Raw genomic sequence first — 13,098 nt, 5'->3', positions numbered from 1 at the left:
GGACATCCAGGACGCCTACCTCCATGTTCCGATAGCATCTTCACACCAGCGGTATCTGAGGTTCGCTATCCTTCAACACCACTATCAGTTCCGGACGCTACCCTTTGGTCTCTCCACGGCACCGAGGGTGTTCACGAAGATTATGGCGGTCATGGCCGCACATCTTCGGAACCAGAATGTACGGCTACTGCCGTACCTGGACGACCTCCTGTTGCTGGCGAGCTCCCCGGAGGTACTGCTTCAACATCTCCACCTGACGATCGCTTGCCTGCAAGCACACGGGTGGTTGATAAATTGGAAAAAGTCCTCTCTGATTCCATCACAGCGGATGGTTCATTTGGGAGCCCTGCTGGATTCGCGTCAGCAAAGGATCTTCCTGACTCCGGAGAAGGTCGCCTCACTACAGCTGCGGATACGCAGTTGCCTGAGCCGTTGCCGCCTGTCGGTCCATTCGGCTATGAGAGTTCTGGGGTCCATGGTGTCGACATTCGACATGGTGGAATTTGCCCAGTTCCATTCCCGGCCCCTGCAGGGGCTGATTCTATCAGAATGGAACGGGTTACCTCACCGGATCCACTCTCAGGTGCTGGTGTTGTCTCCGGACGTTCAGCTATCTTTGGCTTGGTGGCTTCAGACAGCTCATCTGGTCGAGGGGCGCCCATTTTGGATCCCGGACTGGGTCCTGCTCACGACGGATGCCAGTCTCCGGGGTTGGGGGGCAGTGACCGGCTCTTTGTCGCTTCAGGGTCGTTGGTCAGCGGAAGAAGCACTTCTCCCCATCAACATCCTGGAACTGCGGGCAGTATACAAGGCCCTGCAGTCGTCCGGCCCCGCTCTTCACGGAAGGGCGGTACAGGTGCAGTCCGACAACGCCACCACGGTGGCGTATATCAATCACCAAGGCGGAACTCGCAGTCAGGCAGCGATGTCGGAGGTGTCTCGTATCCTGTCTTGGGCGGAGGGTCACATTCCAGCGATCTCGGCGGTCTTCATCCCCGGAGTCCTCAATTGGGAGGCGGACTTCCTCAGCCGTCACGACGTGCATCCCGGGGAATGGTCGCTTCACCCAGAGGTGTTTCAGCTACTCGTGGACAGGTGGGGACTGCCGGAGCTGGACTTGATGGCCTCCCGTCACAATCACAAGTTGCCCGTTTACGGGTCAAGGACAAGAGACGCAGGTGCAAGTCTGGTGGACGCGCTGTCGGTGACATGGACGTTTCACCTGGCGTATCTGTTTCCTCCGCTATCCCTGCTTCCTCGGGTTCTGCGGAAATTCAAGCAGGACGGCGGCATGCTCGTGCTGGTAGCTCCGGCGTGGCCCAGACTTCCTTGGTACTCCGATCTGAGGAGCCTCTCCATCGACGCTCCGTACCTTCTTCCTCAACGTCGGGACCTGTTGTCTCAGGGGCCCTGCCTTTACCCGGATCTGGGTCGGCTGTCTTTGACGGCGTGGCTCTTGAGACAGCCGTCTTGAGGTCTCGGGGCTTCTCCAGTTCGGTTATTGGTACGATGCTCAGGGCACGCAAGCCTGCTTCAGCACGGATTTATCACAGAGTGTGGCACACTTACTTTCAGTGGTGTGAGTCCAGACTTTATGATCCTCAGGTGTTCCGAGTTTCTAGGATCTTGGAATTTCTTCAGTCAGGATTGGATCTCTGCTTACGCCTTGCATCTCTGAAGGTTCATGTGTCCGCCTTGTCCGTGTGGTTTCAACGGCGGATTGCAATACTACCAGACGTTCACACCTTTTTCCAAGGTGTTCTCAGGATCCAGCCTCCCTTTGTGCCTCCTGTGGCTCCTTGGGACTTGGCGGTGGTGCTACGGGTCCTGCAGGGTCCTCCGTTTGAGCCTCTTGAGGCGGTGGAGCTCAAGTGGCTGACATTTAAGACGGTTTTTCTCCTGGCAATTGCTTCGGCCAGGAGGGTGTCTGAAGTGGGGGCGCTTTCCTGTCGCCCTCCTTTCCTGATTTTTCACCAGGACAGAGCGGTGCTCCGCACTCGTCCTGAGTTTTTGCCCAAAGTGGTCTCGAAGTTCCATATTAATCAGGAACTTGTTGTGCCAGCTTTTCAGTCCCCTGATCTTTCAGCTGGTGAGACTTCCTTAGATGTGGTCCGGGCGCTTAGAATTTATGTAGACCGGACGGCTTCGGTTAGGAAGTCTGATTCCTTGTTTATCCTCTTTGGTTTTCACAAGAGGGGTTGGCCTGCCAACAAACAAACGTTAGCCCGTTGGCTTCGTTCCGTTATTTGTGAGGCTTATGCACAGGAGGGCTTACCTGTGCCAGCCTCTGTTAAGGCTCATTCCACTCGTTCTGTGGGTCCCTCTTGGGCTGCTAGACGTGGCGCTTCTGCTGTTCAGCTGTGTAGGGCGGCCACTTGGTCTTCAATTCAAACGTTTTTGAGGTTCTATGCGTTTGACACCTTTGCCTCTCAGGATGCATCCTTTGGGCGCCGGGTACTCCTTTCAGCACAGGAGCGTCCCCGCCCTTAGTTGTACTGCTTTGGGACATCCCCAAGGTCAACCCTGTGGACCCCCTATGGACCCTGAAGTAGAAAACAAGAGATATGGTAAGAACTTACCTTTGTTATCTCTGTTTCTACGAAGTCCATAGGGTCCACAGGGCGCCCGCCCTGACGCACCTGGCTTCAAATGGGCTGTGTGGCTGGTCACCGGTTTTCCGTCTCCTATTTCTGTGAGTATGGTTTCTTGTGTGTTCCAGTCTTCCTTCTCTCTGTTCCATATTCTCCTCCGGCCTAGGCTGCTTACCAACTGAGGTGCCTGTGGCTCGGGGGCGGGGTATAGAGGAGGACCCAAGTGCATCCTGGGAGCTAAAAGCTTAACTGTGTGGTGCCCATGGATCCTGTTCCAGCTATAACCCCAAGGTCAACCCTGTGGACCCTATGGACTTCGTAGAAACAGAGATAACAAAGGTAAGTTCTTACCATATCTCTTGTTATTTGTGAGGTCCGTCACATACTGCGGTGTGCTCCTCAGTACCATATTGTGGGCTGTTTGGGTTGCATACTTGGGAGTGCGAGGGTCTTATACGCCTTACCTCGTTTCGGTGAGAGACTTTTATTGCAAAAAAGTTTGTGTCATGTCTGATGAGGGGAATGAGCGCTCCGAGGCTCCTGTGTTGTTTTCCTGCCGACGCTGTTCGGCAGGGGTTGACGGGGCAGATTTGTCTGAGGACGGTCTGTGCGGGCGGTGCCAGTTGGTACCTGGACCCTCTAAACCCCCGGTGGCGCAGGATCCTCCGTGGGCAATGTTTACGCAAGTGCTGGCGTCAATCGCGGATCGACTTGCGGTCCCGACTGCGGCCCCTTCTAGGGCGTTGCCCCAGCCTACCATGCCCCGTTCCCCGGGTGTGACTCGTCTGGTGCAGTCTCCTCCCGGGTCTCAGACTGTGGGTCCTTATGCGGGTTTGCCGGTATACGGGCAATCCCCCACGGTGCCGCAGCAGTCGATGGTACCTTTTCAGGGGTATCCTCGGGCAGTACCCCTGCCTTGGGTGGACGTCCTCTCCAGCTCTGTTCAGAGTCTGGCGGCTTCATCATCGGCTTTTCAACATATGTTGCACAGTGATTTGCCCCCACGGGCGTCCAAGCGTTCTGTTCCGGCTTCACTGGCGGCTCAGTTCACGGACACGGACGTGTCTTCGGATGACTGGGAGATCCATGAAGACTCTGACTCGGATGCCGGGGCCCAGGAGATGGAGGCTAAGTCTTCCATTAATGTGCCGGCATTGGTTAGGGCGGTGCGGGCCATCCTTCACATTGAGGAGGATGTGCCCGCCCCCAGGTCACAATACCCAAATTTTAAAAAGGCCAAGGTAGCTTCGACGGTTTTTCCCCTGTCCGATCAATTGACGGATCATATGGCAGGGGCCTGGCAGTTGCCTAGAAAGAGGTTCCAACCGCAGAAGCGGTTGGCTTCGAACTATCCGTTTCCGGAGGCTCATTGCAGGAAGTGGGAAACTCCTCCAGCGGTGGATTCCCACGTTACCCGCTTAATTAAAAGCGCTACGCTGCCTTTGGCGTCGATCTCCTCCCTGAAGGATCCCACGGACAGGAAGGTGGAGACTTGTTTGAAGTCTATCTACTCTCTCTCGGGGGCGGTGGCCCGTCCGTCCATGGCCATCTCTTGGGTGGCTAAGGCCATCGAGAGCTGGGCCAATGCTTTGGAGGATACCTTTCCGGAAGATGCTCCGGAGATCCAGAGAGCGTTGATAGGTCAAATGAGGGATGCGGCTTCCTACATTGGGGAAGCATCGTTAGACGCAAGCCTGCTAACCTCTCGGGTGTCGGCTGCAGCTGTGTCGGCGCGTCGGTCCTTGTGGCTGAGGTCTTGGAGAGCTGACGCTGACTCCAAAAAGGGACTGGAGGCCTTACCTTTTAATGGGGAGTTGCTTTTTGGTCCAGACTTGGACAAAATTGTGGACACTCTGGCTAAATCAGCCTTCCTCCCTTCGGCTTCTGCTCCTACCAAGGTACGGAGCTCTGCTTTTCGGTCCTTTCGGGTTCAGGGCAAGGCAAAAGGTCAGTCCTCTTCCCGAGGCAGTCGACGACCAAGGCCGCTTCTAAGCCCAAGAAGCAGCCCTGGAGTGCCAGGCGCCCTTCTTCCAAGCAGGAAGATAAACCTTCTGCCTGATGGGACGGGCCTCCCTCTGGGGGACCCCAGAGTGGGAGGCCGACTTCTTCTATTTGCCCAGTGCTGGCACAATACCACCACGGATGCCTGGGTTCGCGAAGTAGTCTCCCAGGGGTACGCCCTGTCTTTTCGGCACAGACCGCCCCACCAGTTTTTCTGCACGAGTCCTTCTCAGGATACGACCAAGTCTTTACAGATTCAGGAAGCTATAGAGTCCTTGCTGACAGCAGGGGTCATTGTTCCCGTTCCTCAATTACAACGAGGGACGGGGTTCTATTCTTCTCTGTTTCTGGTGCGGAAACCCAATGGTTCTCATCGCCCTATCCTCAACTTGAAGTCTCTGAACAAATTCCTCAGAGTTCCCAAGTTCAGGATGGAAACGTTACGTTCCATCATTCTGGCGATGGAACCGGGGGATTACATGGTGTCCCTGGATATCCAGGACGCCTACCTCCATGTTCCGATAGCACCTTCGCACCAGCGGTATCTGAGGTTCGCTATCCTTCAACACCATTACCAGTTCCGGGCGCTACCCTTTGGTCTCTCCACGGCACCGAGGGTGTTCACGAAGATTATGGCGGTCATGGCCGCACATCTTCGGGACCAGAATGTACGGCTACTACCGTATCTGGACGACCTCCTGTTGCTGGCGAGTTCCCCGGAGGTACTGCTTCATCATCTCCACTTGACGGTCGCTTGCCTGCAAGCGCACGGGTGGCTGATAAATTGGAAAAAGTCCTCCCTGATTCCATCTCAGCGGATGGTTCATTTGGGAGCCCTGCTAGATTCTCGTCAGCAAAGGATCTTCCTGACCCCGGAGAAGGTCTCCTCCCTGCAGCTGAGGATACACAGTTGCCTGAGCAGTTGCCGCCTGTCGGTCCATTCGGCTATGAGGGTTTTGGGCTCCATGGTGTCAACATTCGACATGGTGGAATTTGCCCAGTTCCATTCCCGGCCTCTGCAGGGGCTGATTCTATCGGAATGGAACGGGTTACCTCACCGGATCCGCTCTCAGTTGCTGGTGTTGTCCCCGGAGGTTCGGCAGTCTTTCGCTTGGTGGCTTCAGACAGCTCATCTGGTCGAGGGGTGCCCCTTTTGGATCCCGGACTGGGTCCTGCTCACGACGGATGCCAGTCTTCGGGGTTGGGGGGCAGTGACCGGCTCGTTGTCACTTCAGGGTCGTTGGTCTGCGGAAGAAGCTCTTCTTCCCATCAACATTCTGGAACTGCGGGCGGTTTATCGGGCCCTGCAGTTGTCCGGTCCCGCTCTTCACGGAAGGGCGGTTCAGGTGCAGTCCGACAACGCCACTACGGTGGCGTATATCAACCACCAAGGAGGAACTCGAAGTCGGGCAGCGATGTCGGAGGTGTCTCGCATCCTTGCTTGGGCGGAGTGTCACATTCCAGCGATCTCGGCAGTCTTCATTCCCGGAGTCCTCAATTGGGAGGCGGACTTCCTCAGCCGTCACGACGTGCATCCCGGGGAATGGTCGCTTCACCCAGAGGTGTTTCAGCTACTCATGGACAGGTGGGGGCTGCCGGAGCTGGACTTGATGGCCTCCCGTCACAATCACAAGTTGCCCGTTTACGGGTCACGGACAAGAGACGCAGGCGCCAGTCTGGTAGACGCGCTGTCGGTGAAATGGACGTTTCACCTGGCGTATCTGTTTCCTCCGATATCCTTACTTACTCGGGTTCTGCGGAAATTCAAGCAGGACGGCGGCACGCTCGTGCTGGTTGCTCCGGCGTGGCCCAGACGTCCTTGGTACTCCGATCTGAGGTGTCTCTCCATCGACGCTCCGTACCTTCTTCCTCAGCGTTGGGACCTGTTGTCTCAAGGGCCCTGCCTTTACCCGGATCTGGGTCGGCTGTCTTTGACGGCGTGGCTCTTGAGACAGCCGTCTTGAGGTCTAGGGGTTTCTCCAGTTCAGTCATTGGTACCATGCTTAAAGCACGCAAAGCCTGCCTCCGCACGGATTTACCACAGGGTGTGGCGCACTTACTTTCAGTGGTGTGAATCCAGAAACTATGATCCTCAGGTGTTCCGGGTTTCCAGAATCTTGGAGTTCCTTCAATCAGGTTTGGACCTCGGCTTACGCCTGGCCTCTCTGAAGGTTCATGTGTCTGCTTTGTCCGTGTGGTTTCAGTGACGGATTGCTACACTACCGGATGTTCACACCTTTTTCCAGGGTGTTCTCAGGATACAGCCTCCCTTCGTGCCTCCTGTGGCTACTTGGGACTTGGCGGTGGTGCTACGGGTCTTGCAGGGTCCTCCTTTTGAGCCTCTTGAGGTGGTGGACCTCAAGTGGCTGACGTTCAAGACCGTTTTTCTCCTAGCAATTGCTTCTGCCAGGAGGGTGTCAGAGTTGGGGGCGCTTTCCTGTCGCCCCCCTTTTCTGATTTTTCATCAGGACAGAGCGGTGCTCCGCACTCGTCCTGAGTTTTTGCCCAAAGTGGTCTCAAAGTTCCACATTAATCAGGAACTTGTGCCAGCTTTTCAGTCGCCTGATCTTTCAGCTGGTGAGGCTTCCTTAGATGTAGTCCGGACACTTAGAATCTATGTGGATCGGACTGCTTCGGTTAGGAAGTCGGATTCTTTGTTTGTCCTCTTCGGTTTTCACAAGAGGGGTTGGCCTGCCAACAAGCAAACGTTAGCCCGTTGGCTTCGTTCCGTTATTTGTGAGGCTTATGCACAGGAGGGTTTACCTGTGCCAGCCTCTGTTAAGGCTCATTCCACTCGTTCTGTGGGTCCCTCTTGGGCTGCTAGACGTGGCACCTCCGCTGTTCAGCTGTGTAAGGCGGCCACTTGGTCTTCAATTCAAACGTTTTTGAGGTTCTATGCGTTTGACACCTTCGCCTCTCAGGATGCATCCTTTTGGGCGCCGGGTACTCCTTTCAGCACAGGAGCGTCCCCGCCCTTAGTTGAACTGCTTTGGGACATCCCCAAGGTCAACCCTGTGGACCCTGAAGTAGAAAACAAGAGATATGGTAAGAACTTACCTTTTGTTATCTCTGTTTCTACGAAGTCCATAGGGTCCACAGGGCGCCCGCCCTGACGCACCTGGCTTCAAATGGGCTGTGTGGCTGGTCACCTGTTTTCCGTCTCCCATTTCTGTGAGTATGGTTTCTTGTGTGTTCCAGTCTTCCTTCTCTCTGTTTAGTCTCCTCCTCCGGCCTTAGCTGCTTACCAACTGAGGTGGCTGTGGCCGGGGGCGGGGTATAGAGGAGGACGGACCCAAGTGCATCCTGGGAGCAGCAAAGCTTTAACTGCGTGGTGCCCATGGATCCAGATCCAGCTATACCCCAAGGTCAACCCTGTGGACCCTATGGACTTCGTAGAAACAGAGATAACAAAGGTAAGTTCTTACCATATCTCTTGTTTTGACAGTATGTGGCTGTTATATACTCCCCATCACACAGACCAGGTATATGACGGTGTTATATGCTACCCATCACACAGACCAGGTATATGACAATATGTGACTGTGACATATACCTGGTCTGTGTGATGGGTAGTATATAACACAGTCATATACCCGGTCTGTGTGATGGGGACTATATAAACAGTCACATACTGTCATATACCTGGTCTGTGTGATGGGGAGTATATAACACTGTCATATACCTGGTCTGTGTGATGGGTAGTATATGACAGTGTTATATAGTCCCCATCACACAGACCAGGTATATGACAGTATGTGACAGTGTCTCCCTGATTATGTATGTGTGTGATGGGTATGATAGTGTGGGTATGGTAGTGTGTGTGGTAGTGTTTGGGTATGGTAGTGTGTGTGTGTGTGTGTGTGTGTGTGTGTAGTAGTGTGATTGGGTATGGTAGTGTGTGTGTAATAGTGTGATTGGGTATGGTAGTGTGTGTAGTAGTGTGATTGGGTATGGTAGTGTGTGTAGTAGTGTGATTGGGTATGGTAGTGTTTGTAGCAGTGTGATTGGGTATGATAGTGTGGGTATAGTATGTGATTGGGTATGGTAGTGTGTGTAGTGTGATTGGGTATGGTAGTGTGTGTGTGTGTAGTGTGATTGGGTATGTGTGTGTAGTAGTGTGATTGGGTATGGTAGTGTGTGTGTAGTAGTGTGATTGTGTATGTGTGTGTAGTGTGATTGGGTATGGTAGTGTGTGTGTGTGTAGTAGTGTGATTGGGTATGGTAGTGTGTGTGTGTGTGTAGTAGTGTGATTGGGTATGGTAGTGTGATTGGGTATGGTAGTGTGATTGTGTATGGTAGTGTGTGTATGGTAGTACGCAGCTTCGGAATGGCGGTTGTCAGCCAATTAATAATTACATCCCTAATAATGGCGGCTATAGACTCTCTTCTTCTTTCATCTTTAGAAATTGTTTTTCATATAGAACCAACGTCTGAAAGGAAATGTCAGGTTATAGGCGGAGGATGGGGGAGGGGGAGGATGGGTGGGAGCATGGGGGGGGGGGGAGGGGGAGGATGGGTGGGAGCATGGGGGAGGGGAGGTGGGAGCGGAGGATGGGGGTGGGGAGGGGGTCATTCTTTATGGGACCATGTAAAAGCAGAATTCTGCACTGAATAATAGAGGTCAGGAATCCTGTGTAGATGGACACATGGGTAATACATGACACTACAGAGGTGATGATACTGAAATGATTCTTATAATCCTGTATAGAGAAATAATGACATTATTAGACTACAGGTAAGATATACATGAAGGCTGATGCACAAATATTACACGTCCAGCCCTGATTTCTTACACACGGTGTCCTAAAGCGATGCCCCTCCTGATGCTGTAATGTGCCCCATTACAATGATTCTTATTTCTGTTGGATCCAACTTACTATGTGGGAGATGTATCAAGCTGTGGAGAGAGGTTTAGAGCCGATTGGGTGGTACTTTATCTGTCATGTTACATGGTGTGTTTGCAAAATGTCAGGAGCTGGTTGGTTGGTACATAATCTCTCTCCAATTCCACATTTTGCTTTTTTTTTTTCCACGTTTTTCAGAAGCTGATCTCTTTTGGGACTTGGGGTAATTTATGTCCTGCTCCAATGGGTTATCCGGGGAATATTCTTGGGACCTGGGGTAATTTATGTCCTGCTCCAATGGGTTATCCGGGGAATATTCTTGGGACCTGGGGTCATTTATGTCCTGCTCCAATGGGTTATCCGGGGAATATTCTTGGGACCTGGGGTCATTTATGTCCTGCTCCAATGGGTTATCCGGGGAATATTCTTGGGACCTGGGGTCATTTATGTCCTGCTCCAATGGGTTATCCGGGGAATATTCTTGGGACCTGGGGTCATTTATGTCCTGCTCCAATGGGTTATCCGGGGAATATTCTTGGGACCTGGGGTCATTTATGTCCTGCTCCAATGGGTTATCCGGGGAATATTCTTGGGACCTGGGGTCATTTATGTCCTGCTCCAATGGGTTATCCGGGGAATATTCTTGGGACCTGGGGTCATTTATGTCCTGCTCCAATGGGTTATCCGGGGAATGTTCTTGGGACCTGGGGTCATTTATGTCCTGCTCCAATGGGTTATCCGGGGAATGCTTCAGCTAAACCTGAGGCTTGTCCTTCAAACTTTAAATTGTGACCCGCTCCCCCTAATCCTGTACTGTTGTAACGGAGGGGTGATTGGCAGCTAGGGCCTATAGTGGCTGGATTAAATATAAGAGCAATATTGAGGAATGATTCTTAGCATCTATGTATAGTACTAGTGAGGTTTAAGTGAAGTGTTATTCATTTGTGATAATCAATGTGCGCACAGTGGAAGCTGGTATACGAGGGAGATGGGACAGAAATAGGACAGCAGGCCCGGAAACCGGATAAGCCTCATGGGGCCTGAGCAGAGGGAACGTTGGGAGCAAGGAGACCTGTCATGGGCCTCTGCACACATAATGGTCCTCAGACACGGCCATCTCTCAGGGCAAACCTCATGCCCATGGCTGCCAAAAAGATGTGTAGTAAAAATAAGTAATCAAAAATAAAATGTGAGTGGGCATAAAAGCAATAGATAGCAATATAAAAGCACACGGAGTTGAGGCCATCCTCCTCAAGGATACAGCCAGCAGCCGTAATGTCCACATTGGGCGATATTGGGAATATATGCTATGCAGCAAAATATGTATCCTGTAATTGGGGGGCGCTTTGGTGTGCGGGATGTAATTGGGGGGCGCTTTGGTCTACGGGATGTAATTGGGGGGCGCTTTGGTCTACGGGATGTAATTGGGGGCGTGTTGGTTTGCGGGATGTAATTGGGGGGCGCGTTGGTCTGCGGGATGTAATTGGGGGGCGCTTTGGTGTGCGGGATGTAATTGGGGGGCGCGTTGGTCTGCGGGATGTAATTGGGGGGCGCTTTGGTGTGCGGGATGTAATTGGGGGGCGCTTTGGTGTGCGGGATGTAATTTGGGGGGCGCTTTGGTGTGCGGGATGCGTCCTTTGCAGTCTGCACTTTGAGCGCCCCCTTTGCATCCCCATAGTTGAGGGGGTCGCCCAATGGATGGTAGAGAAGATACGAGTTTTGGAAATGCGTTTAATCCATTGTAGGACACATGACGCCTGCCCGTTGCCCTGTATTGTTCTGTGTAGCCATGTTGGGGTTAAGGTGCCCATTCACTAGACTATTAAGCTGAGCGATTGAACGATAACAATATCGTAATCGTTCAAAGAATAGTTTGCATCGCTGGTCGTTTAGACATCTGTCGCTGGGCAAACATGCTGGACAACCTGACTATAACGTCCGGCTGAGCGTGTTATCAGATGATGGATGTGACTGCTCATTTATTATAGGCACATCACAGACTGACAAACGCTGCGCGCTTACAATGTCGTCGTTGTCATGCGGTCTTCTGCCTGTCTCCTAGTGAATGGCCCCTGTAGAATGTAGTGGTGGTCTTTGCTATTCTCATGCTGGTCAGTAACGGAAATCTCATCTCCAAACCAGAATTCCTCAGTCCTTCTCTGATGCTTTTTCCCCTTTCCCTAAAATGCCTGACCCCCCAGCTTGCACCTAATTGTTAGTGTTACCCAGTGAGACACGGGCTTACCGGAAGCACAATAACCTAGTTTTTTGTTTCCTTGTCTTTCAGTTCTGGAATTACCAACAGATCTCTCAGAACTATTTGATCCGATGAAAGGTAAGCGGGTATACAGGTACCATGCTCAGGAGTGGCTAGACGGCTCTTCCAGACTGTTACATGGCATTTCCCTGTGTTCCAGAATGCGTCGCGTCTGACCTGCTGGCAGAGCTGATGTCTTCTGAAGGTGAGGTGTTATCTCTGATAATGAGTCTCCTTGGCAGGTTCTCCTCTAACAGTCTTCTCCTCCTCCATGTCCTTCTCCACAGTGTTTGCTCCGCTGCTCAGACTGTCTCCACCTCCTGGTGATCATGACTATGTCTACAATTTGGATGAAAGCGAAGGGGTCTGTGATCTGTTTGATGTCCCCCTTAACCTTTGATATCAGAACTTGGCTTTGTGCCTTACTGTGGATATGGACAGCGTTTGGTTCTCTCTTTTCGGATTTGGTGGGATAAAGAGCCATTTGTGGCACAGATTGTGATGAGAAGAAGGCTCTGTCCCTCTCCGTCCCGTGTGAAGCCATGGTTCAGCAGTGGCTGCAATGAGACTGTTAGATGCTGCTTGCTGGCCACAATGATGGAATAGGGAGTACTAGATCCCCCCTACCCCCCGCCCCCTGCCGCCATAGTGGGGCTGACCCTGCTCAGACTTACTCATGGATACATATATGTGGATATAAAATTATTTTTATACTTCTGTGTTCTTGCTTCTGTCCTGTTTTTATAAAATAAATCCATATTTGGCCAGTAGCACCGTTCCTTTGTATCATATAGTGAAGGTGTGTGGCCACGTATAGCTACAGGTACACGTCTGTAGACAGCGACTGGCAGTGGGCACCACACGTCGATGCCGCTGTGTATTGCACAGAACACTTGCCCATCTTTCAGGCACAGCCCTGATCACAGACAAAAGCATGGGAGGATTTCATCATTGTACTGGCATTAACCCCATTGTGTGACGCACTCAGCGGATATAGGTTGTATGACCTATATTACAGCAGTGTTAATGTTTGTGTTCAGCTGGCTATTCCTTCATCCCCTGCTATTGCATATAAAACCGAGGTGCAGACATACGACAGCGGGTAGAGAGGGCCTGTTCCTGAAAGCTTACAGTCTACCCAACTGATATAGTTCACAAAAAGGGTCACTGGATTAATATCCATGAATTTTCTAATTGGCTATAACCCATGCCCCCTGCTGACAGCTCCCTCTTACTGCACATAGGGAATTGCCGGAGGGAAGCATGGAATTGGCTATAAGCCATGCCCCTGCTGACGGCTCCCTCTTACTGCACATAGGGAAATGCCGGAGGGAAGCGTGGAATTGGCTATAACCCATGCCCCCTGCTGACAGCTCCCTCTTACTGCACATAGGGAATTGCCGGA

The 13,098-nt window shown here is 52.3% G+C and overlaps 1 protein-coding gene across 1 annotated transcript in view; it reads left to right on the top strand.

Annotated features, from left to right (window-relative positions):
* E2F4 (E2F transcription factor 4) overlaps nt 1–12,410 on the top strand; it is a 97,661-nt gene extending 85,251 nt beyond the window's left edge. The window contains exons 8-10 of the mRNA XM_088448609.1: nt 11,724–11,771; nt 11,854–11,898; nt 11,981–12,410. Of these exons, the coding sequence (XP_088304735.1) occupies nt 11,724–11,771; nt 11,854–11,898; nt 11,981–12,093 (206 nt within the window). The 3' untranslated portion in view covers nt 12,094–12,410. The remainder of the gene's footprint in view (nt 1–11,723; nt 11,772–11,853; nt 11,899–11,980) is intronic.
* Nucleotides 12,411–13,098: the final 688 nt, after the last annotated feature.

This window comes from Taudactylus pleione, unplaced genomic scaffold (assembly GCF_031769625.1).
Source record: "Taudactylus pleione unplaced genomic scaffold, aTauple2 ptg000461l, whole genome shotgun sequence".
NCBI classification, from domain to species: domain Eukaryota; kingdom Metazoa; phylum Chordata; class Amphibia; order Anura; family Myobatrachidae; genus Taudactylus; species Taudactylus pleione.
The sequence above is the reverse complement of the archived record's forward strand: the minus strand, read 5'-3'. Positions and strand labels throughout refer to the sequence as shown.